Source organism: Episyrphus balteatus, chromosome 2, assembly GCF_945859705.1.
Source record: "Episyrphus balteatus chromosome 2, idEpiBalt1.1, whole genome shotgun sequence".
Classification (NCBI taxonomy): Eukaryota; Metazoa; Arthropoda; class Insecta; order Diptera; family Syrphidae; genus Episyrphus; species Episyrphus balteatus.
In genome coordinates this window covers 94,462,200-94,488,385 of record NC_079135.1, presented here as the reverse complement: position 1 = coordinate 94,488,385, position 26,186 = coordinate 94,462,200, and the positions used below count along the sequence as shown (strand labels likewise).

The window sequence follows — 26,186 nt, the reverse complement described above, 5'->3', positions numbered from 1 at the left end:
TAGGACAAATAAATAATTCCAACAAAACTGACAAATAATTTTGTACATCAAGAACACATAGAGAGAGAACAATGTGATTATACAAGTATGTACATACATGTAGTACTGGGAATCCTATTTTGATCATATAGAATGCATTTTTTTTGGTACAAAAAAACACACGAAAATTCGCACATAAATTTTCGGTCTGTACGAAATAGAAAAAAAAAAACAAAAAACATTTTATATTGTATTTTGCATGGAAACTGTGTTTGATAGTGGAGATTTAAGTGGAGATCTAGGTCAGTCAGTAAGTGAAAAATGTTTTTGTGTGGTATTTTTACTATGGGTTTTGTGTTAGCAATACAAATTTAACGAACATGACGTTTATAAGTGAGATGTCAATAGGATTTTATAGTTAGACAAATGGGAATTTACTATGGCAAAAAGGGTTTTTGAAAACGATGTTATTGATATACTCGTATACATATGCAAATACATAGTAAACGAGTGTATAGTTCAAATTGAAATAACTATTCGTTTGAGAGTTTTGTTGTCATGTTGTAGTGGATGCATTTGAAATTCAAATAGAGCATGGAATTTTAATTTTGTTTCAATGTAATTGTGATGATGTAAATTGGTGACATATATGTAACTACAATTGAAAAACTAATTTTTTAATTGATGTTCTACACTGTTATACGTACTTGTTAAACAATAAGCAATTTAGTAATTTTAGAAGTTTTGAGACTTGATAACCAATGTCAGCGCTAATTCCGTCTGACTGTCAGAATGGTTAAAATAATCCGTAGACATCAATAAGTAAATCAATATGAATAGAGATCTTAAAGTTCGTTTCATAAAACGGAACTTTGAGTTTTTGATTTTCAATACAAACAATTTGTTAACTGTAGCTACGTTTCGTGTTGAATCTCTGGTCATCTCGTGATATCGTCCACAAGAAATGATAACCCACAGTCAGTGTTGGAAGTAATCGATTACTTTCAGTAATCGATTTAGAAATCGACTACAAGTAATCAGATTACATTTGTAATCAGTAATTTTGATTACATTTCGCTGGCTGATAATTATAGGGTTGTATGTCAACCCACCTAAGTTTTGAGAAAATCGATCTCAAAGTTTTTTAAGGCTTGTTTTTGAATAAAATAGTTACATAGCAGTTAAGTATTGATGCAACCTTATAAAGGACCCTAAAAAATCATAAAACCATGAAAAAACATTAATTTCACCACAAAAAAGGATTCTATGAGCATTTTAAAAAAATGACATAGAACCTTTTTATGAAAAAGTTTGTAAACAAATTTGAAAAAAGTTCTATGTTCAACATAGAACCTTTTAGTTTTAAAGAGCTTACATGTAATGAATGGATTTTACATGAAATAAAGTGACTTCATCGTGAAATAGACTTTGATTTAATTTAATTTTATTCAAGTTTTGCACAAAACAGTCAAATTATATTTTAAATAACAGAAAAAAATACCACAAATCACGTTATTGCATTTATAGAAAATAGAATTGAATTCCTGCTTTTGTTGAATTAGGTACACAGAAAAAAGACATGCCAAAAACAATTAGAATTTGTATTAAATCAATCGGATTTTGCATGCTTTTTCCAAAAATATAGTCGTCTTAAAACAATCATCTTCTACGGTGCAAAATGTATGCCAAAAAAAAATTTTAAATTTTGTTTAATCTTTTAATTTTAATAAGAATGCACATAAAATTGATGAAAAATCATTTCAATCTTAGCACTTAAATTTTCTTAAGAAGAAAATTCTTGTTAAAATGAAGTTCACTTTGATTTTAACAAAGTTTAAGCAAATTTTACTTATTTTTATTAGAAATCTTATCAATTTAAGAGGATTGGATCTAGTATATCTTGCCATCGGATTTAGGTTTGTCCGAAGGTACATTTTTGGTACTTTTGATTTGACTTCTTTTGTTTTAAGTTCAGAAATCTAAGTGTTTCTTTAACTTTTGGTTTATTAATACGAACTATGAAATTCCCAACCTCGATTATGAAAAAAAAAAGGTTTCAAAAAATCACTTCCAATTCTTGGCACACAAAAAAAATTACTCTAATTTAATTATGATGTAAGAATATCTAGGTTAGGTAACCCGAATGAATTATTGCAAAAGTTAAGGATGTATAGTACATATTTTGGTTAAAAGAGTACAGAACGAGATACAAAAATTCTTTGCTGTTTAGCAAAAGCCCTGGAATGAAATCCGCTAATTTAATAGTCGATAGTTGATAGTCAAAAACGAAGAATTATGGAGCAAAATCGTCGTTTTTGACTGTCAACTATTGACTATCAAGTTAGCCGATTCCACCCCTGTTGTTCAATACCAGCAAAAACATCAAAAGATCTTTTATTTTTACTTTAGTTAAAAAATAGATCATTTCCATAAGATTTCTTTTTGAAAAATTTGCGCAAAAAAGTTCTATGTAACTTAAATCAATGTATTTTTTCTTTGAAAAAAATCAGTAAAAGGGTTCTATGTTACAATTTGAATGACATAGAACCTTATTATATTAATACATTTATGTGAAATCATAAAAGTTGTATTTCTTTTTTACCTATGTACCGTCGCCATTAATTTTTTTCTATTTTTTTTTAATTATATCTGAAAGCCGTTGAAATTACAAAAATTTTGGTGTATAAAACTCATTTTTTGTATTTTGTATGAAATACATTTTATAATTCTCAGCCAGCAATTTGTAACCAGTAATTGGTAATTTGATTACTGATTACATTGCAAATAGTGAAAGGTGAAACAAGCCCTGGATTAGACCAGGTTTGCAAACATCTCCATCAATCAATATTCACAACTAAAATTGAAAATTCCAAAAAACCGGTTGTAACCTGCATACAAAATCAAGGAGGGGGCCCTTAATATTTGTTGAAACTGTATTTAAAATTTGTATTAACTTAAAGAAAACAATAATGAATGTTTTATTCTAAGCATTTTAAGACTAAAACAAAAAAACACATCTTTTTAAGATTTCAACTGGTAGAGATTTTCCCAAGTATCTTAAAATGATGAGTTTTTAGGTAAACTTGTTGATCACTCTTTTGTTTATTATTATTTTCCTCATAAGAATAAATTAATAAAACACTATGTAATCACACATTTCTCGAAGAAAATTGTTGTCAAATAAAAAAAAAAAAATTTACAGCCTTTTAAAATGAATATCTGACCGGCGAAAAAAGATAACAATATTTTCTAAACGCAACTACAAAGAATAATATTTCCTCTAAAAATTAGGAGCTTTACCAAGTTCCTACCAATATTATTAACAGAGAAATTATAATTAACATGAGTAAAAGATACACCAAAGCTAATGTTTTCTTAAATTATCGCTAAGTGGTATCAACTTTACAGATAGAGCATTGCTGTAAAACAATGTTCTTACTTCTTAGAATTTACCCATAAATAACCCCTTTAAATTTCCCTTATCTTATCTTATATTTATTCTAAGTTTCGTTGCATTTAAATAAAGATTTTCTAATTTTTGAAGTGAAAACTTCTTTAGTATCGTAGTGATAATTTGAAACAAGATGAAACGAAAACGCGACACGAACATTCAACTTGTTATAACTTTTTTGTTTTAATAGATAGATGAATGAAATTTGTACTGTAGATAGGTAATTAAATAAATTATAATTGTACAAAGTTTTAATTAATTTCATATTCAAAATTCTGAGAAAACGGTTAAAAGATGCTCTTTTCCTGCAAACGTTATATCTTTAGATCACAGTACACATACAAATTTGATTTAACTTTAATACGCATGCTGATAGCATAACCTTATATTTGATATATCACACATAACGGTACGTGCTCTACAAGTTAAGAAAAATACCTCAAAACACCTGTTGAGATCTGTTGCCGATGACCAGCCACCAGTATAGGAAGTACCGTAATCTCAGTTTTAAATTTCGAGATGGTTGACTTTAAAAAAATTCTTACTTTTTTTGTAGGCATGGTAGAAACATGATCGAAAAGTCAAATAAAAGGTGAAATAATAAGCTTTCAGATGATATAAAATTTATTATTATTTAAGTTATTAGGTTGTCATATAAAAGATATGGGGGTTGGGGTCGAAATTCTGTATGTTGCAAAATTCTGTATTCAAAATACTGTATGCCAAAATACTGTATGTCAAAATTCTGTATGTGCAAAATGCTGTACGAGCAAAATTCTGAAAGTCAAAATTCTGTGTAGCAAAATTCTGTTTGGTCAAAATACTGTATATCAAAATTCTGTACATCAAAATTCTGTACATCAAAATTCTGTAAAAATGCTGTAAAAAAATATCGTTTTGATAATGTACATTATCAAAACGATATTTTTTTACAGCATTTTTACAGAATTTTGATATAAAGAATTTTGCCGTACAGAATTTTACAAAACAGAATTTTGCAAGTCAGTATTTTGTCCATACAGTATTTTGACGTACAGAATTTTGTATTTACAGTATAATGACGTACAGAATTATGGTCTCACAGTATTTTGACCCTACAGAATTTTGTCGTACAGAATTTTGACAAGCAGAATTATGACCCGCTCCCAAGATATGGATTTAAAGATGATGGAATAAAAATAAGGTAAATTTTTTTCGATTTTTATTTTTTGCAAAAATCAAAAATCTTTGAAGGAATAAAATACACTTGTAAACAAAATAAATTGCACGACTGGGGTCGCACGTACTTGCTCTTATGGTAAAAGTTACTCTAATGTTAAAGCTTTTCATTGAACAAAATAAGTGATATGATATTATCACGGAATTTCATAAGTGGAAAAAAAATAAAATCTATTTTTATAAATAACACTGTGTTCGAAAATGGAACTTTTTTTTCCGACAGAGGGCTCTCATGTCTACTGAAGATAATTCGAGTATGCTGAACACGATGGCGTACTCAGTTTTTCTGTATTAGGTCAAATAAGAAAGATTTTTGCGTTTGAAATTTTGTTTTCACATGCCAAAAATGAGGGTATAAAACACACCATATATTTTCCAATTTTTAATTTTTTATCGATGTAAAATGACGGAAAATCTATTTTTTGAGAAGTATTATTCGTAAAAGAAGTTATCGAAAAAAAAATCTGTCGAATGACATTTGAAATCATTATTTTATGGTAAAAAAAACGTCGATTTTTCTTCAATTTTTCTTGTATTTTTCGTTTTACTTAAATTAAAATGCAGCACTCGGTGGCAACGATTTGATCTTGTCTTTCGAGATAGTATATGGCTTTGTTTACAAATACGAATAGGTAGAACCTACCTACCTACCTACAATATTGGTTAAGCTTAAGAGTAAAAAAGTAGCAGTAAAACCATATTTTTTTCTCAAATTTTTAGTTTATAAAATAAAAAAATTACAAAATGTTTTAATGCAATACATATGTAGGGGAAGTGGGGGCAAAATCGTTTTCTTACTATGTTGTATGACAAAAAATAAAGCTGGCAAAACTTCCAATATGAAAAAAGGGGCTTTTGGTACGATCGGCCATGTCTGAAAGTATGAGCAAGTTTTTTTGAAACTCCGAAGAAGTTACGGCAACTTTTGTGATTTTTCAACAAATCATTACAGTATATGTTAAAAGTAAGTTGCACTTTTAACAGTGAGATAGTTAAAGTTTTTAACTTATTCTTTTTTATAATGAAAGTTGGATATTCAAGAGTATTTTTTTGTGAAAGAGTGAATCCCAAAGGATTGAACCTTAAGAAAAAAATTAGTTTTTGAACTTAAAAAAAAAAATTAAATAAAAATATTGATACCATGCCTGATTTTGTAATTAAATATCTACATCTACATATGTATAATATTCCAGAGTACTAACACATAAAAGGTGTGTACAAAAATTTTTTTGAATTTTCGTATAAATTTGTACCTTTATAGTTAAAAAATTTAATAAAAGGGAAAAAAAAGTCGACGCTTTTTGCCATAAAATAATGATTTAAAATGTCATTCCACAGATTTTTTTTTCAAATAACTTCTTTTACGTATAATCCTTCCAAAAAATAGATTTTCCATCATTTTACATCGATACAAAATCAAGAATTGTAAAATATATGGTCTTTTATACCATCATTTTTGGCATGTGCAAACCAAATTTCAAACGCAAAAATCTTTCTTATTTGACCTAATCCAGAAAAACTGAGTACGCCATCGTGTTCAGCATACTCGAATTATCTTTAGTAGACATGAGACCCTCTGTCGGTTTTTTGAACTATCACAGTGTAATTAAATACCGTTTTAAATGATCTTTTACAAAAAACTAAGTATGCCATTTTATTTCTTGTATAAAAAGGAATTTTTAGAAAAAATTTTTCGAAAATCGTTAGAGCCGTTTCTTAAAAAAATAATTTTTTATATATAAAAAATTTCGAACATTTTTCAAAAATAAAGTTGGTATGCCATTTTGAAGAAATAAATAAATTACACATAAAAACGGAATTTCAAAATTTTTTACCAACCCGTTTCCAAAAAATTTGATTTTTCAAAAAAAAAATTTGAAATGTTTTTTAAAAATTCAAAAATGTGTTTTTTGAAAAATTTAAAATTTTTTTAAATAACGATAGTTTAAACGTTTCTGTACAAAAATTTTGGTCGAAATATGTTTTGTCGCTTACGAGAAATTCATAAATCAAAAAAAACCATTCTATGGCAGGTACCGTTAATAACGGTTCAAAAAATATTTTTTTTATTTCCAAAGGAAGCTTTTATGTGTTACACTACACACAAAATTTTAGTCAAAATCGTTAGAGCCGTTTTTGAGAAAAAATAACTTTTCTATTTCCGTTATATGAAAGGTACCGTTAGTTTTAGTCCTAAAAAAAAAATTTCAATTTGTCCTCTAGGGAATCACCCAAAACTGTTAACTACCAAGTTTGAAGGAAATCGCTCCATTAGTTTAGGTGGCAGCTCGAGGTACACACAGACAGACAGACAATTGCCGGACCCACTTTTTTGGCATTCTCCATCATCGCAATGTCATGTAAAATTGTTTTCTCGAGTTCGATTTTTTTTGCGAATCCTAAACTTGCCCTATAGTACCTACATCGCAAGTAAAAAACTTCTACTTTGATGGAATAAAGAACATCACTGTTTTGGAGTTGTTTTTCTTTTAATTAAAATAAACAATTTTTGAAATTTGATTATATGTATTTTTTTTTCTAAAATAGCCTTTAAACATAAAAAAAAAAAAAATTTGAACATACCCTAACAATACCCATATATACTTTTTCTTTAACTTAGAGCTTAAAATTTATGGAAAAATTGAGAAAAATATATTTAACTTTCGTCAGCAGACGTTTTTGAAAATGCAAAAATATAAGAAACGGAAGAAATAAGGCAACAAGTACTACTCTGTGTTAATTGGTATTTACATGAAAAATAATGTTTTGTGTTGGCACAAAATAGTTGTAATTTTTATTTAATAAACATAAATGCTTCGCATGACCGCTGCCGGCCGGTTAAAATACTCACTTTGCGAAACAGTTTATTGGAGTAATAATAGCTTACAGATTGCAATATAATTAAATGAGCCGAATAACCCAGCTGCATCACCAATTTAATTAATTTCCTACAAAGCAGATATATTCCACATAAGGTTATTATTTTAAATGAACCGCTACTTGCAAGGTTATTTCAAAAGGTGCATCAGGAAAAATTCCACTATCCAGTTTGACATGTTTTTAAAACCTTGTGCATCCTTCGTCAAGGTCGTACCTTAAATTATAGCTGCACAACTGGACATTATCAAAAGCCCATGTACCATTCCGTACCTGCTCATCATCTTCAATCTACAACTTAAAGATCGATTCATTTTGGATGCAACTTTTTTATTTAGTCAACCAAAACTTGTTTCCAGACACCGAAAGAAAATCCACAAAAAAAAACCCCACACAGACTCAAAAGAGGAAATTCAACTGACCTTATAATCGGCACTTATTTCCAACCCAGGTATTGCATCGATGGTCAGTGAAAATAAATGAATAACAGCAACAACAACAAAAAAAAATATTAAAATAAAAACGAAAAGAGTTATGCAACTTTAGCCGATAGGCTTATAGGCATCAGGTAGGTATTCGTTCATTGGAATGCCTGACTTTAGTTGGATAAAATGTTTTCAATTAATATTTTCACTGCGCATAAATATTCACTCATGTGTTGCAAAATATTCAAAATTTATGGAATGAATATTTTCAAAAAACAAAAAAATGGAGAATTGCATTTAAGGTTTTAACTTGATCCATAAATTCTATTTAAATTATTATTCTGGAAGACCATGACAAATTGGCAATTTACAACAAACTCGTGTGAAGGTCATCACTTGGTCAGAATATACAAAATTAAACGGCCCTCTGTTAAATAAAATTCGATTCAATTATGTAAATCGAAAATTCCAATAACTGGGTTCTTCCAAAATTGGCTAAACTAGACCATTATCATATAAATTTATAAAGTTGAATAATTAAATGAGAAGTATTTTTGTTTTTGTTTTTTTTTTTTTTTTTTGTTATTTTTGGATCTTCCAAATGAAGACTCGCACTCAGTGGTTAGATAATAAAATATTTTTTTTTTTTTTTTCAAAAACTCGTCTTCACGTACATTTTTTTGATTGCCATACATAGAAAAGGTACTTCGAATCTTGTTATCGCACAGTAAGACCCACATTAATTTTTTTTTTTTAGTTAGCCGTTAACTTGCCGTTGTACATGACTATATGATAATTAGGTTATGTTAGCTTTTTTTCAAAAGGGAAGTGGTTTTTTGTGTGTTTTTTTTTCGATTGCGGTTTAAGTAGATATTTTTACTGTTTGATAGAGATTCGAATGGTAGATAGTTTAGTAATTTAAAAGTATATAATTTCATCATTATTTTTTTTATTATTTCAATAGCACATGTAGTTGATGGTGCTCTTGTGTTCAAACAAACTATTAGGTTATGGATAAGGAAGTCAATTATATTATTGAAGATTTGATTTGATCAAACCGCTTCATTGACTTGAATGTTATAATTTTGTTGAACCAAAGGCGTTCTTTTAAAAAATCAATCGATTCTTCCAAAAAAAATTCAATATCTTCATTATTTACTTAGTCATTTCGAAACTTACGGAGCAAAAAAATAAGTTTAAAAAACACTGGTCGGCAAAAAACAAAAAAAAAGTCGGGACAAAGAACTCTGTAAGGTGATTTTAATTAACTTTGAGTGTGCTGAATTCAAAACTGTTGACAAATTTATTCCATCACTTCTAGTTTTTGAGCTCTGCTCATCACTATTTTCGCTATAAAGTTCCAAAAACTAATCTTGAATGAAATGTTTTTTACTTTTGATCTAAAATATATAATTTTCCGTAATATTTTGCCTTTTTTATACAAATCAGGAATCCAAAACTGGAATTTACTTCAAATCTGCTTCAAGAAACCAGAAGTTCACTTAACCAACAAGATTTTGAGATATCATAAGTTTCTATACCAAATATCTTTTAGAAAAAAATAGTTTTGAAAAAAAAATAATCATATTTAAGATGATAAAATATAACTTTTGGAGATTGCATAAGTAGTTTTGCAAAAAAAAATTTAACGGTGATGAAATTCAACGACAAAAGTACCAACAAAATGCGTTTTTGACCTGTTAATATTCAAATATTTCGAAAACGTGACGTGCCAGTGAAATTTTGATTCGGATTCGGAATCAGCACACAAAAATCCTTTAGAAAAGTATGGTTTAGTTTAACCCTTTCGAACCCAAGCTATGAAAATCAATATTAAAAAATGTTTTTTCGGTATTATCGGGTCAAAAACATCACAACTAAGAAATATGAATAGCAAAAAGTTATTATCCAAAATAATAAATAGCAAAACTAATGTGTTTTTCTCATGTTACATGTAAGTAACATGCACTGCCTATGACCACCAAAAAAAGTCGGAGAGCTGAGAAAATAACTTTTTATGAAACTATAATGTATGCTACTTCTTCTTAGCAAAAAAACATTAACATTTTTTATATCTTTTTTTCAAAATTATGACCATATATAAAAAAAAAATTTTTTTGCAAAAAAAAAAAATGTGAATTTCCCTTTCTCGATAAAAAAAAAATAAAGGTATGATATTTGACTAACTTTTTGTAATAATCCAGTAACTAGGCATTATTATCTTTCAATTAAGCCATCGTAACCTAAAAAATTGTTTAATTTAATATTTCTTACGAATTTTTAAAAAAATGTTACATGAGAGTAACGCTGGGTCCGAAAGGGTTAAGCTCTATTTTCGTTGCCGACCAGTGTAATTAATATTTTTGTGTAGTATAAATGCGCAAAAATTCAAACAAACTATCTTATATTTATTTTAGGGCACTTTCCTAAAATCCAAAAATAAAGCAATTTTTAAAAATTATGTTCAAAAGAAGAAAAAAAAATAGATATGTGACATAGGGCTACAAGAGGTTAAAATTATGCGAGTAGTTTGGTTTTAAGTTACAAAAGAATACCTTTAAATATTGTTGACCTTTGAAGAATGACATTTAATTTGTATTACGAAAATAGAATAAAATATTTTTTTTTCAAAAGTACGACTGTATTTCCATATTACACGTATTTTTTTAAATAAAATCGTAAGAGGCATTTTTGATAAAAACAACCTTTTCGAAAAAAAATCCATTTTCCTTCTAAGGAATCGGCTAAAACACTTAACTACGAAGTTTGAAGCAAATCACTTCTGTGGTTAAGGCTGTACTTCGAGATAGAGACTGACAGAATTGTGGGACCCATCACTTTTTTGGCATTTCCATCATCGTTATGTCATGTCTGATTGTTATCACGAGTTCGATTTTTTTAACGAATCCTAAACTTGTCCAATAGTACCTATATAGCAAATAAAAATCTACTGTTCTTTTGGGTTCTGTTAAAATAACTATGAACGATCAGTTAAATAATATTGAACGATCATTTAATACATAACAGGTTTTCTTATGTGTAAATGCTATAATAGACTACTGACCAAAAATCTCAAGTTTAAAGCGTCTGTACAGTTTCATAAGCAATCTTAAATATAATTGTTTGATAGAATGAGGCTTAAAAAAATTGTATATCCATTTTAAAACTAATTTCACATCCGTTTATTTTGAAGTATGACAAGTCCAAAAGCGTTTTTATTTTTTATCTTTTGAACTATTAGTCCAAAAATTAAAAACAAAACGGTATTCTATAATCTTTGAACAACAACAACATCTTGAAGGTGCTACCACCAAGTGTTAGAGTTACAGTACTGTTTTATGGATGCCAAACCGATCATCAGACTCCTTAATTCCATTTGTGTGTGGTGCTTAGTCTAATAAGGTATTCTGTAGCTAGGCAAATGCTCCACAAAATATATTTTTTACAAATTTTGCTAGAACGTTTATTTCTTCTCCTGAAAAATGTAAAATAATGATTCATTTGAGCAGGGGTAAAAAATTGTTTATATATTTTTTAACTTGCAACATGAACGGTCACTGTGGTGTATACGTACTTTTTTTTTTTTTTTTGAGAAGCTTAAACCAAAATATTTTCTTTCTAACTAAATAATGAAGCCAGTTAAAAAATGTCAACCGTGAAGTGTTCTTTATAAATGATCACGTATGCAAAATTTATAATGTAAGAGGTCTTCAAGGATACAGATTCCTAACGGCAAAAACAATCTAGTTAAGCTGTTTTGTTTCAATATCTTATTCTGTAAATATTTTATAGTAAATGATGTTTTTCAACTATTTTAAACCTTCCAGTTCTACAGTGTAAAGTTATTCCAGTTCTTTGAGATTTATATAAATATGTGGTCTAATTGGTTTTTTATTTATTTAAATCACTTGAAGTCAATTTATTTTCAGCTTAAATTTATTTTTTTGCACTGAAATCAATCCAACATAAGCTTATTATATGAATGTCACACCCATTTTCAATAAGAAAAATATATTAAAAACATTAGCGAAATTATATTTTACCTACACGTTTGCCAAACAATGATTCATTCATAAGGTCTTAAAAAAAAAACACAGCATTATCTAATAATGACGCCCACATTATACATATTTAAGTTCAGGTTGAATTGAAAATGCGCTGTCATCAAATCAAGTAAAAAAAACCATAAACAATGTGACGCCACGCACATTTTTTATGCAAATTTTAATCATATTTCTGCCATCTTCACCAATAAATACACACTGGCAGACATTTATGTACATATATGGAGGGAAGAGGTGACATCCTCCAACTTTTTTTCTTCCTTTTATTTACGTTTTTGTTTTAAGTGCTAAGACTATTGAATGAATGACGTTTGTATACTTTAACTAACACAATAAATTAAAAAAATTGAAACATGCAGTGTTTATTCTTTTTCAGCATTAAATGATTTACTGCATTTTACTTTTTAAATTCCATTAGTATCAATAAACAACATAAATTTCAAAAAGTCAAACTATTAAACCTTACTTACAATTAAAAGTAAAATTCGAATCAATCAATTACCAATAAAAATCATTTTCGTTCAGTTTTGCTTCGGATATTAAAGTGAGCGAACTATAACTTACTAATACACAACATCTAAAATATCCAGACACAATCAACCAAAAGGCTTTTGGTCAAATGTCCGTGGGAAAACGTTCTAATGTTAAAATTTCCTCGCTAAGATTTTTGGTGCAAGATAAAAATTAAAAAAAAAAAAATCTACAAACAACAGAATCAAGCATTAGTTCCACAAAATTAAGGTCAGATTCCCACACTACATTACCAAGCACATTATTTTAAAATTTTCACTTTTCCGAAAAAAAAAATTGAACCCAATGACGTTACCGAAGAATATATCTTCTGGGCCGTCATGTTAATGATACCTTGTGCTAGACATCTCTTTCAGTAATTAACAAAAAAAAAAAAAACAAAGACTTCTCACTTTAAAAACAATTTGCCAGCCAATCTTCTAAGCAAATGAAACTACTATATAATTACCGTGAGATGCTGTGAATATTCTGATTCTTTCTGCATAATGTTTTTTCCATTGTCGAAAAAATAAAACAATACACAATCCATCAACTGTGCCACCAGCACAATATACATGATTAGATCATTTATATATATTTTCAATTGTACAGGTACATAATCTTTTGCAATGTTTTTTTTTTTACATTAACATAATTCTGCAAAACTGGACTGACAATGGTATAACCTTGCTACTTAACTATTTTCGCAGACTAAACATTTAGACTATAGTATTTATGCCTGGTTACATCAAGATGTAGGTACTTACAAGAAATAGTTGTACTAAATAGATAATAAAATTAGAAGATTAACTAATATTAATCTTGTAAGAGTTTGTTTTATGTATTTAAATATAGGCATTAAACAAATTTTTTTTTATTAAGTCCGGAAAAAGGCTAGTCCGACGACAGTTTTTTCAAAAAAAAACGTTAAAAGCTTTGTTACAATTTTTCCTTCTGTGACTTTGCAGGCCAGTAATTTAAAAACGTCCTAGGTCGGAAAAAATGTGCCGAACTTATTTTTTGTTATTTTATTAAAATAGTTACCAGAAGCAAGAAACTAAGTTTGCAATTTCGAAAGACCTGTGCTAACTGCTTTCAAATCAAAGTTGAAAGCTACTGCATATAAAAGGTGAAAATTTTGAAGACCGTTCGTGCTTATATAAAGACATTGACGTGTGAACTATGAATGCTTTTTTCATTGATTTTCCTATTGCTGAAAAAATATTTGCCATGGATATTTTTTGAGATGATAGAACTGATTAATAGAAAGTATTTAAAATTCGAAGGAATTTTAGATAAATATTTGAAAATATTTTTGATGATACATATATTACGCTTTGTTATTTAGGAAATATTTTTTGTATTTTTTGACCAAACTTTTGTCTCTGAAGTTGGCGCAAGTAATCTGTTTTATTCCTTCACACTAATGTTAAGGAAATTTTTTTTTAAAAAATTATTTTTTTTTTATAGTTCGTCTTCTTAATCCTTTTATACACACTTGAAATTAATTAAGAATTATCATATATCAATATTTTGTGGGTCAGGATTTTTCTTAAGATGTGCCGTAGTGAGAATTTAAAGTCGCTAGACCAGTTTTAAAACCTAAGTAAGACTGATAAGATAGAACTATGATTAAATTAAAATTGAATTGAAAATGTTGACGATATTTTACAGTTTAGTTAGTTCATAATTTCGCCACCAAATTCAGTTCTGGTACATTATAAATTATAACCCTTCTTTGCTGACAATTTAACAAAAATTCATTTGAAGGAAACCTCTGGCTGATTTCTTGAACATAATAATTAAACATAATTTTTCAGCGACACGGCAGCGGCGCGGCGGGCGGTGAGTACAAAAACCTATTGCCTAGAACTCTTAATATTTGGATAGTCCTCCCAGAACACGTACGCTCCGTAATAAATCGGGCTATCAATAGCCTCTTTCGTTATATAAACCTCGAGGCCTTGTGTGCATATTGCAAATCCCTTGGCTAAAATATAGTTTCGAAGAATTCTTGCATTTAAACCATTAACCCAAATTTGGAGCAATGTAAAGGTAGTTTAAAATCAAGGACACAAAAAATGTTTGTCAAAAATCCAAAAAATAATTCCAGTGAATTCAAAAGGTTTTTAGATATAAAGAGTAAATCGATGAATATTGCACTTTTTGGGTAAAGAAAAGAGAGTTTAACTAGAATCTAGATCAAATGAAAAGACCCTGTTTGACTAAAATCGATATTTTCAGAGCTCGTACTTAGTTTTTTGTAGGTACTCCATTCATCAAATCAAAATAAAACAGAACTGATATTTTCTACCAACTAAACCAAAAAAGAAGTCTGTTTATTAATTGACAAATTTACAACTGTTTTCTAGTAAAAAAAATATTTTTGTTTAGTTTTAGTAAGGAATGTCTACATTGTCTTCTACATCTGCATACAAACTTTAAGGTAAGAAAAGAAAACTCCAATAGAAAGTTGACGTATAAAACGGTGGTGGTCAGAAAAATCCTTCTTTATGATTCAACTGCTGAATAATCAAGTCACAGAAACGTTTTAACATTTCATCCTTCATATATGTATGTTAAGAACTCTAATTGTCAACTGCGACCCTATTCCGAGCTTTTGTAATTTTACACTCCTCTTGTCTTCATCGAGGGATCAAAATTGGAGTATGGCACTGGTAAAACTGGGCATAAGACCTGGAGTCGAAGTTTTGTACACCAGTATTGAAACAAAACTGTTACCCAACTTCTCTGTCCTTGTCCTGCTCTTATTTGCACAATTGATTGATTGGTTAGACTTTTAAGCGTAAGTTTGTTTGCTTATGTTAAACTTTTTATTCCAAAATCTGAAAGGTTTTGACAACAAAACATATCACTCGAGAAAACATCACTGGCGTGCCACCTAGGTTGCATTAGCTGATAACCAAGTGTTCCTTCTATTGGTAGAGCGTTTGTCCTGGACCTTTTCGGAGACTCGGTTTTTTTAATTTTTGGATTGCATAGCTCTTTGACACCAAAAAGTATTTCCACTGCGTCAAATTCGAAATTCAGCTTCTGAATAGTTTTCAGAAAATTCTTTTAAACACAAAAAAGATTTTGGTGAAACTGAGCATTAGCTTTAAGATTCTCATCAAATCACACATAAAAAATTAAGAAAACAAAAAAAAAAACGATTTCTTGCTCCTGATTGAATCTTTATATTTTTTTGTTTCTTCTAACTTTGGATCTAAAATTTACGCAGCCAACCATGATCATTTCAAGTCGAGTTTTTTAAAATTTATTGCATCTTAAGATGCGGCCATGATTGTGCATTGGCCGGTAGCAGCGTCTGTTTCTGTTGGTTTAGTTGCATCACACAAATGATAAACTACGATGCAATTGCCATGAATGCCAAATAAAAAATACACTCTTGTACTTTGTTTTGATAAATTATATTATATGTTATTGGCCAACAACTCGAGCATGCAGACGCAGAGTAGCGTTCCAATTATTTCTAAATCTAAATGGTAAATTTTTAGTTCGAGTATAAAGATATTTGGCCAGATCCGCTATTAGTAAATCATTTCAGTTCTCGAAACTTTGACCATGTTTACCAGTATGTCAACACCTGAGTAGTTTGAGATATAAAAAATGTAAACAAGCTCTTTTAGCTCATTGAATAAGATGGTAGGTAGACGACTTTGTATACAAAAACAGACTCAAGCCTTAAATAAATATTTAGCCTCATTGTGGTTTTGTTATTTAATTTTAAAAAAAAAATTTCTTGCACCATACACACATTACAATCATCTGAGAAATGCATAAGTTACTTACTTACTCTGGCGGCTAAGTGTGTGACGGTGCATCTTATCCGCATATTTTCAACCATCCGCATGCAGCGTGTCCACATTGCATAAGACTCACTCTGGCACAGATGCACCAGGTCTCGATAACTCTAACTCTGGGTTACGCTGCTATTGCTGGCAAACGATCAACGACCGATTCTTCTCCTACTTCTATGCCATACTTAACTCCATAGTTGTGGAACCATAAAAAAAAAAAAAATAAGTGTAACAGATATCAACTACCAACTTGAGAGAGATAGATCGGCCTATTTCTGCTACCTTTATTGGGTTAGGAAAAAATATGATATTTCCTTCAGAGCAAATTTGTATCAATGAGAGACATAATTTGATGACGTAGTTGAAGGTATAATACTTTTTAATCCGAATACGGGGAAATGACTTTGGTTCCATCGACTGGTTACATCGTCGACTTGAGTTTTTGTCAGTCAGTTGGTTGGTCGGTCGATTTTATGAGGCAGTTCACGCATGTGGTTTTGTGTATTTTTTACAAAGTTACTTACTGGTTTGGTGACATTCCAACCGCAATTTGGTTCCAGTATTACATGTGTTTTTTTTTTTTTAGTTGGGTCCGTTTTCCGTATCTGTGTGCGATGTTGATGCTATTCCTTGCATTGACGCAATGGATACTTAAATGTTAATTGATATTTTGTTGCAATAGCCCAAATGGTTTACGATCGATTGATTGAAATAACTCTGGTGTTGGTGGCTAAATTGTTTTCCTAATAGGGAAGTATACAAGTTACAATTTAAATCTTTGCTTATCTATGAGGTTTTATGGTTATTCGTGTTTTATTTGGTTTAGTTTTTGCATTTAGAGCAAGTAATTAAATTGCAACTAGTAGTTTCTAGTATTCAGTTTTGAAAAAAAAAACAAGCCAATTTGACTAATGGGACTAACTTTTTAAAATAACCTCCCGATCGATATTTATTGAGATTTTCCATGATATTTAAGGAGTCTAGGGCCACCCGTGTTATTGAGTATCGTTGTTGCCAAGGAAAATTGTGATACCTACCGGGTAGCCTGTGTTATCAAGCAGAATAACCCGGGATAGTTTCTTCAGGATACTAACCGTTTTAATTTCCATTAAAAAATTAAGATAATTACCGAGGTAACGAGTGATCTTTACCAGGGGAACCTGTGATACTGGGGCAACTTGTGGTATTTGAGAGTAAATATAATTATACTTTCTAACTGTGATATTTATCAGAGAAACCCGTTATACTTTCCAGAGTATTCTGTGATACCTACCCTGGCAATCCATGATATCAGAGCAACCTGTAATACATACCAGAGTAACCCCTGATGGTATCTAGGACATTCTGTGATACCTTCCTTGGCAATCCATGACTTTTACAAATGATTTTAACAAGGGAAACCTGTGATACTTACCAGGGCAATTTTTTATCACAACCTGTGATGCCAAACAGAGCAACCAATGATAGTTTTCAAGGTATCCTGTGATATTTACGATAGCAATCCATGATACTTATCAAGGCAACCCGTGATACATACCGAGGCAACGTGATGTTTACTGCGGAAACCTGTGATACCTACCAGAGTAGCCTGTGATATTTTCCAGGACATCTTGTGATACTTAACTTAAGAATCCATGGTACTTTCCAGGGCAAGCTGTGATACTTACCAAGACAACCTGTGATACTTACTAGGGTAACCCTTGATAGTTTTATTACATCCTGTGATACATACTTATTAGGGTGGGTCAAAAAAATTTAAATTCTTTTTTTTTTATTTGGTACTCCGAAAAATCGATTGCTAGACACCTCTAGAATATACACCCCAAATATGAGCTCTTAATGGGAAGGTCCTCCGCTTCGCCATTTTCACATCAAGCTTCTACTAAAAAAAATCATTTTTTTTAAATCGACTTTTTAGCAAATTTCTTCACATATTCTTGTAGGAAATTGAAGGCTCTACAAAAAAGGCCTAAAACACTTTTTTCGTTTATCTAACCGTTTAATAGATATTTGAGGTCCAAAAATCAAGAAAATCTTTAAGAATTCGTTTGTTGTTCTTAATTTTGTAGCAAATTGAAAAATTATAATAGTCAAACGCGCAAGACATATTCATGTAGGAAACAGATTGCTCCACAAAAAAGGTCTTGTTATGTTTTTTAATTAATCTAACCATTCTAAGGATATTCGAGGTCAAAGTTAAAATAAATTATAAAAACATTTTTACTTTTAAAAATTTTCCAGTTCACTAAAAATTTATTATTTTCAAATTAGGCCTTTTTTGTAGAGCGTTCACTTTCGATTTAAAAAAAATGATTTTTTTTTAGTAGAAGCTTGAAGTAAAAATGGAAAATTGCGAAGCGGAGGACCTTCCCATTAATATTAAGAGCTCATATTTGGTGTTTATATTCTAGAGGTGTCTAACAATCGATTTATCGGAGTACCAAATCAAAAAAAATAATTTCATTTTTTTTGACCCACCCTAATACTTATCTAATAATAATAGTTTTTGATATTATTCCCACATGATTATTCCCACTCTTAGCCTTTGTACAATATCCCAGAATGAAATCAAACTGTTAACCCTTTCGGACCCAGCGTTACTCTCATGTAACATATTTTTAAAAATTCGTAAAAAATATTCCATTAAATATTTTTTCAGGTTTCGATGGCTCAATTGAAAGATAATGATGCCTAGTTACTGGATTATTACAAAAATTAAGTCAAATTTCATACCTTTAATTTTTTTTATCGAAAAAGGAACTGAATTTCACATTTTTTCTTTTTTTTTGCAAAAATTAATTTTTTTTTATATATGGTCATAATTTTGAAAAAAAGATATAAAAAAAGTTAATTCAGAAAGTGTTTTGCTTTTGGGCTTAGAAGAAGTAGCATATATTATTGTTCCATAAAAAATTATTTTCTCAGTTGTCCGACTTTTTTTGGTGGTCATAGGCAGTGCATGTTACTTACATGCAACATGAGAGTAACACATTAGTTTTGCTATTTATTATTTTGGAAAATAACTTTTTGCTATTCATATTTCTTAGTTGTGATGTTTTTGATACGATAATACTGAAAAAACATTTTTTAATATTGATTTTCATAGCTTGGATTCGAAAGGGTTAAATTAAAATTTATGAAGTAAAGTACGCCTTTCAAGTATCTATATCTTGCATTCAGGGAAATAATTTACATCCAGCTTTGGATTAATTTATTATATTTTTAACTTCAGTGCACTTTGTGCAAAAACCTAGCAGAAACCAAACTGTTTGACCACCATTTAAAAAAAATTAAAGAACACTTTTTGATAGTAAAAAGTATATTTTTAACCCAAATCTAGCTCTAGATACCAAATTTGAATCAGTATTTTATGCAAACAAAATTCTCTCCGTTTGGAAATAATCTTCAAGTAACTTAAAACTTTTTTTTTGTGTGAACAATTTCGTATGAGAATAAGAAAAGTTTGTTACAAAACTTCAGCTTCTATTGATCCTAATCTCTTAATTCTCTTTTTATTTTGAAATCCAAATTTACAAAGCCTATTTTTCTTAATAAGACCTTTGTGATCCTAAACCACGATCAAAGATTGACCTCTTTTTTTTTTGTTATCAAAGAGAAACTAAAAGAAAACCAGTTCAATCTATTCTTGCCGGCTCAATGTCTTCCTGGTATTGACAAGACACAAGACAACCTCTACAAGGTTGTTTGAAATTATAATTTATGATTCATTTTGTTACTTCATACAAACGACAACGGGTCACTGAAAGTGAAAACTAACCAATAGCCAAGCCCACAAAACAATCATAATAAAAATAATAAAATTATGTAAGCTTACTGTGATGCTTTGATATTTGATTTTGTGTGTGCTCATTCAGATGCATCGATTTTATTTGATTATGAAATCAATATTTTAACTGGGTGTTGATGGTTTTGTGTTTGAAATTATTTATAAATGAAATAAAAATATTATAAATTATAAAGTATTTTTTGCAGGCTTCCGTACGATTAAAATCGATTAATTTATATTTTGTTTATTTACTTTATTTACACATTTCTAAATGAAAATGTTATCCACTTTACAATAGTTACTCGCCTAAAATGTTAGACAATTTATGCCTACAGACATACGAGTTAATCTCACCATAGACAGAAGGAACACCCTGTTTTTTTTTAGAACGTAAATTCTTTAATCACATTTCCCATTCATTGGAGTTAACTCATTTTGTGTTATGTTGTAATTTTATGAACTTAAATCAATTGTGTCAATTTATTTTAGAACTGATAAGAGTATTTCCTTTAATTGGATTATGAAGATTCCAATCAAATTAAGTGACACAGCAAAAAATATTATTAATGCTGATTGATTGTTTATATTTTTGACTTATTTGATAAAAAATATAATTTCCAATTTAAAGTTCATGAGCACCACAAGGTAATGGATTAAATTGTTTTCAGGTCCTTCAACCGAAAAAATAATTTGACATAAATTAATTTGGGGAACATACATAGATTATACATAGCGATACAAATATTAAAATAAAATGAATATGAATTGTTTTTTATTTAACATAAAACTGCAATATTAAAAAATAACCTAAACTAACTAGATTTTTTTTTTAAATTTCAGCTTCCGCGCGGAGCGGTTTGGCAGCTATTCTTTCTGCTATGTGCGGTGCTTTTAGCAAATGGTAAGATATATTTAAATTAATATTTTTTACATTTCAGATTTAAAAAGTTGTCACCTTTTATTTCAACAGTTTCATTTCATGAATTTATTAATATTTTTTTTACTTAAAGCTATAAATAATAATTTAATTAAAGCTATATATAATAAAAAAAATAAATTAGATGCATATTGAAAAATCAATATATTTGTCGAAATCTTATTTCAAAAAATAAATTATTTTATTATTGATAGCAGTTTTAAAAAACATTACTTATCAAAAACCAATCGCTATGTTTCTTATCCAAATATGTAATGGTTGATACCTAATAAAAAAGTTATTTAAGATAAAATACGTTTGGACTAAGACCAGTCACAAAGAAAAAAAACTTTTAATCAGTTTAAAAAAAATTGCACTGCACTGATTTGTTGGAATGTTTTAGTGTAGATACCAGTAGTGTAAAACCGAGTTTTCAACATCGGAAACCTGTGCTAAATAGTTCGCATTTTCGCAAAAATAAAAAATTAAAGGTTTAAAACTGAAAAGTTTTCCATTCAATATATCGCGCCGATAAAAATGTTTCTTATGTCGAAAACATTGTTTAAATTTAAAGAAAAGAATATGGGACAACGTCTGTTGGCTAAGTTTTTTTAGAAGCATTAGTGGCATAATAAAGAATAAAGAATAGAAAACTAAAATCTGGGCATACTTCTGACGACGACGAGTGCTCAAAAGTAACTTTTGGTTTTCATTTATTTAGAAAGCTAAATGAAAACTTTCCTTTGAAATCTCATTTGATGGATTCGGAGGATATTTTTAAATGCTTTTTTCGGCAAAGCATCCTTGGATTTTTTTTTTTTTTGAAAATATAATAAAAATAGATTTGTTATTGTTATAGCTATTTCATTTCTTTATGAAATAGTATAGTCCTTCTATACTGTGATTCATACCTTTAACCCAAAACTTGTTTCGAGACTTTCACCAGTTGTAGATATTATGTTTCCGAAAGTAAGAACAAATAGTTTTAATTGCAAATAACTCAGCAACCAGGCCTCAAAGGAACTTTTGAATTTCATTATAAATACAACTTAAAGAGACCTTTTTTTAGATGAGCCATTTGATGGATTTGGAGGAATTTTTTTTTAAATTAATTTTTTTCTGCAGGGGATTAACCTTGATTTTTTTCGAAAATTTGAAAAAAAAAAATAGATTTGAAATTTTTGTACCTAAATGCATACGCATTGTTCTGTTCACTATGAGTTCATATCTATAAAACAAAACTTTTTTCGAGACTTTTGGTCCGAAGATATCTGCTTTTGAATGTAGGCAAAAACTCAGCAACAGACCATCAAAACACGTAAGGAGCCAAGTTAAATAAAAATGAATCATTTGTCAAGACTGCTGATCCTCACACACACCTCAGACATATAAATGAGAAATCAACTTTTTTATTGTTTCCCATCATTTGACACCGGAGAAATATACCTACCTACATATAAAGAAATGGAATTCCTATATAATAGCATAATTCGTCTATTTTATAAACGAAAGAGCTGAGCAACGAACTTTTTTTTACCGACTCAATTGTTTTTTTTTTTTGTGTTTGTTACCTCATAACTTTGGACTGAGTGAACCAATTCTTATAATTTCTTTTTGTATTGGAAAGCTGGTGGCTGTGGTCCCATTTCAATTTCGTTGAGTTTTAGCCATAGGAACTATTAGAAAAATCATAAAACCCTGTTTTGACCCATGGAAGTCGGTTTTGTCTTTTGATAAAAATGATTATTTATTTTTAAATTCATTTAAAAAAAATTATTTCTTTAAAATATAAATGATGCTAACCAATTGCAAATTAGCTCTAACCATGAATAAAGAAAGAAGTTCAATACCGAAATAATACTATATATATGTAGTGTACTTGTGGTGCCGGATTTTACCTCAGTGTGCCTTTAAATTGACAATAAAATGTTTTTAACTTTTGATGAACGAAATATCAAAATGCAACATTTTCTTAAATGATCTTCAAACTAGAAGATCAAAAACATTTCTTGGATTAGTGCATTTCAATGCTTTCTTTGTTTTTTATTTGTGTCCATCATTATTAAAATTCTAATTTGTATCACCACAGAAATCCGCGCAGAAGAAAGAGTAGTATGCTACTACACAAATTGGAGTGTATATCGACCTGGAACAGCAAAATTCAATCCACAAAATATCAATCCTTATTTATGTACGCATTTGATTTATGCTTTTGGTGGATTTACAAAAGATAATACAATGAAACCATTTGATAAATATCAAGATATTGAACAAGGTAAATAGTTTTACATCCAAAATTAAAAAAACACTCTTCTAATCCTAATTTCTATTTCCTCAGGTGGATATGCTAAGTTCACAGGACTGAAAACCTACAACAAACAGCTCAAAACAATGATTGCTATTGGTGGTTGGAATGAAGCTTCATCACGTTTTTCACCCTTGGTTGCAAGTTCCGAACGTAGACAACAATTTATTAAGAATATTTTGAAATTCTTGAGACAAAATCACTTTGATGGTTTGGACTTGGATTGGGAATACCCAGCCCATAGAGAAGGTGGTAAATCAAGGGATAAGGATAATTATGCACAATTTGTTCAAGAATTGAGAGCTGAGTTTGATAGAGAATCAGCTAAAACTGGAAGACCAAGGTAAGAAATGTACTTTTTTTTTTAAATTGGAGGAGACTTTATCGTTTTTTTCTGACAGACTTCTTTTAACAATGGCTGTTCCTGCTGGTATTCAATACATCGAAAAGGGTTACGACATCCCAAAGCTTAACAAACACCTTGATTGGTTCAATCTTTTGACCTACGATTTCCATAGCTCTACCGAACCATCAGCAAATCACCATGCACCTTTGTATTCCTTGGAAGAAGAAGATGAATACAATTATGACAGTGAATTGAACATTGTAAGTCCAAAAGTATTCAAAAAAAAACTTAGAAAAATCTTGAAAAAACCTTCTCCATTTAAGGACTATTCCATCAAATTCTACTTGGAAGCTGGTGCAGATCGTGACAAATTGGTTCTAGGTATTCCAACTTATGGTAGATCATATACTTTATTCAATGAAGATAGTACTGAACTTGGAGCTCCAGCTGATGGACCTGGTGAACAAGGTGATGCAACAAGGGAAAAGGGTTATTTGGCTTATTATGAGGTAAGAAACTTTAACCTTCCTTAAGTTCCTGACTGAAAATCTTATTCCTCATAGATTTGTCAAAATATCAAAGAAGATCCTGATTGGACAGTTGTTCAACCAAATCCCAAAGCTATGGGTCCATATGCTTTCAAAGGCAACCAATGGGTTGGTTATGATGATGAAGCTATTGTTCGCAAGAAGGCTGAATATGTTGTTGAAAATGGTTTGGGTGGTATTATGTTTTGGGCTATTGACAATGATGATTTCCGAGGATTGTGTACTGGAAAACCTTATCCACTTATTGAAGCTGCTAAAGAAGCTTATTTGGATCGTCTGGGGTAAGTTTTTCATTGATATTTTTAAGAGCTTTCTGATTTATGAGTTTAAATCTTCAATTAGTGTGGGAGATAATGAAGTTGCCAAGCCAACACCAACCAAAAAGAAGCCTCTACGTAATCGTAATCGCAATGGATCTTCATCAAATCGAAACAAAGTTGAAGAAGTTGTCGAAAAAGCTGTGTCAATATCTCGCAAGAAGCCAGCTACTCGTGCACGTCCTCAAACTGAAAGGCCATCAACAACTACTACAACAACTGGATCGTCGTTGTATGTAGGTGGAAGAACAACAACTCCTGCTCCACCAACAACACCTGATCCAGGATCTGGTAAGCTTCAAATATCTTCCATTAAAGAATTCGGTTTAGAACTGTTTATTTTTTTAAGATTTCAAATGTGAAGATGAAGGATTCTTCCAACATCCAAGAGACTGTAAAAAGTATTTCTGGTGCTTAGACAGTGGACCGTCAAACTTGGGAATTGTTGCCCATCAATTTACTTGCCCATCAGGACTTTATTTCAATCCTTCAGCAGATTCATGTGATTTTGCTAGAAATGTTCCTTGCAACAAGAATCACAAAGAATCTTTAACAACAACGACTTCCAAGTAAGTTTTTTTTAGAAACAATCCATCAAACAATCAATTTCTAACAGTCTGATATATTTTGTATTGAAGACCTATCACGACAACAACAACTCCTAGAACAACGACTTCTTCCTACAAAATTACTGCCGCTACATCGAGAAATTCATTTGCTCGTTTCACATCGACAACAACAACCACTACCGAGGCTCCCGAAGAAGAAGAAGATTATGAAGATGAGCCCAAAGATTCAGCAGTTGAATCTGAAGAAGATCCTCGTGTCATCAAAGAACTGATTGATCTCATTAAGAAAGTCGGTGGTATTGAAGAACTTGAAAAACACATATTACAACAAGATGATGGAACTGTTATGTTGAAAAAACATGATTCATCTTCAGCTGGAATTACTACCACACCATCTTCAATTAGCAAGAAACTTTATGAAAAAGTTCTTAGCAGACCAACGAATTTGAGTGCCTTTAGAAATAAATTCACATCAACAAATCTCTTCAGAAGCACTACCAAGCCAAAAGCTGTTGCTGAAGAAGACGAAGAAACTGAAGTTGAAGAAGATAACAACAGCTCTAAATACTCTTCAGTTGTAAGGAATAGTCGACCAGGTCCTCAGAATGCTGGAATTGAAAAACTTCCGGAATTCGAAGGATTCCTCAAGGAGAAGAAAAAATATGTGACTATTAAAAGAAATAGGCCTGCTTCATCTTCAAGTGCTGAAGAAGAAGAAGATGATGAAGTGAAGAATATTCAACAAGATTCTGAAGATGGTGGTGATGATGAAGACGATAAAGTAGAAGCACTTTCAGTAAGTAGCAGTAGGCGACCAACCTCTGCTTCAACACCTGCTTACACAAGTATTAGGCGAACAAAAGGAACAACATTAAAACCAGAAATAATTCAAAACGATGAAGAAGCTGTTGATGTAATTGAAGAAGCTATTCCTGATAAGAAAGCTTACGTTCCATTGAATCGTAATCGAGTTCGAAGTACAACAACAGAGAGTACCCCCATTGAAATTGAGAGTTCTACTATTTCAGGAAGCAGGTAAGAATTCTTCACTAT

The 26,186-nt window shown here is 30.1% G+C and overlaps 1 protein-coding gene across 1 annotated transcript in view; it reads left to right on the top strand.

Moving 5' to 3' along the window:
- Positions 1-26,186, top strand: part of LOC129909582 (serine-rich adhesin for platelets) — a 102,092-nt gene that overhangs the window by 39,966 nt on the left and 35,940 nt on the right. Inside the window, exons 2-10 of the mRNA XM_055986656.1 lie at positions 20,973-21,033; positions 23,138-23,323; positions 23,387-23,696; positions 23,755-23,959; positions 24,023-24,208; positions 24,263-24,528; positions 24,590-24,855; positions 24,914-25,133; positions 25,203-26,168. Of these exons, the coding sequence (XP_055842631.1) occupies positions 20,973-21,033; positions 23,138-23,323; positions 23,387-23,696; positions 23,755-23,959; positions 24,023-24,208; positions 24,263-24,528; positions 24,590-24,855; positions 24,914-25,133; positions 25,203-26,168 (2,666 nt within the window). The remainder of the gene's footprint in view (positions 1-20,972; positions 21,034-23,137; positions 23,324-23,386; positions 23,697-23,754; positions 23,960-24,022; positions 24,209-24,262; positions 24,529-24,589; positions 24,856-24,913; positions 25,134-25,202; positions 26,169-26,186) is intronic.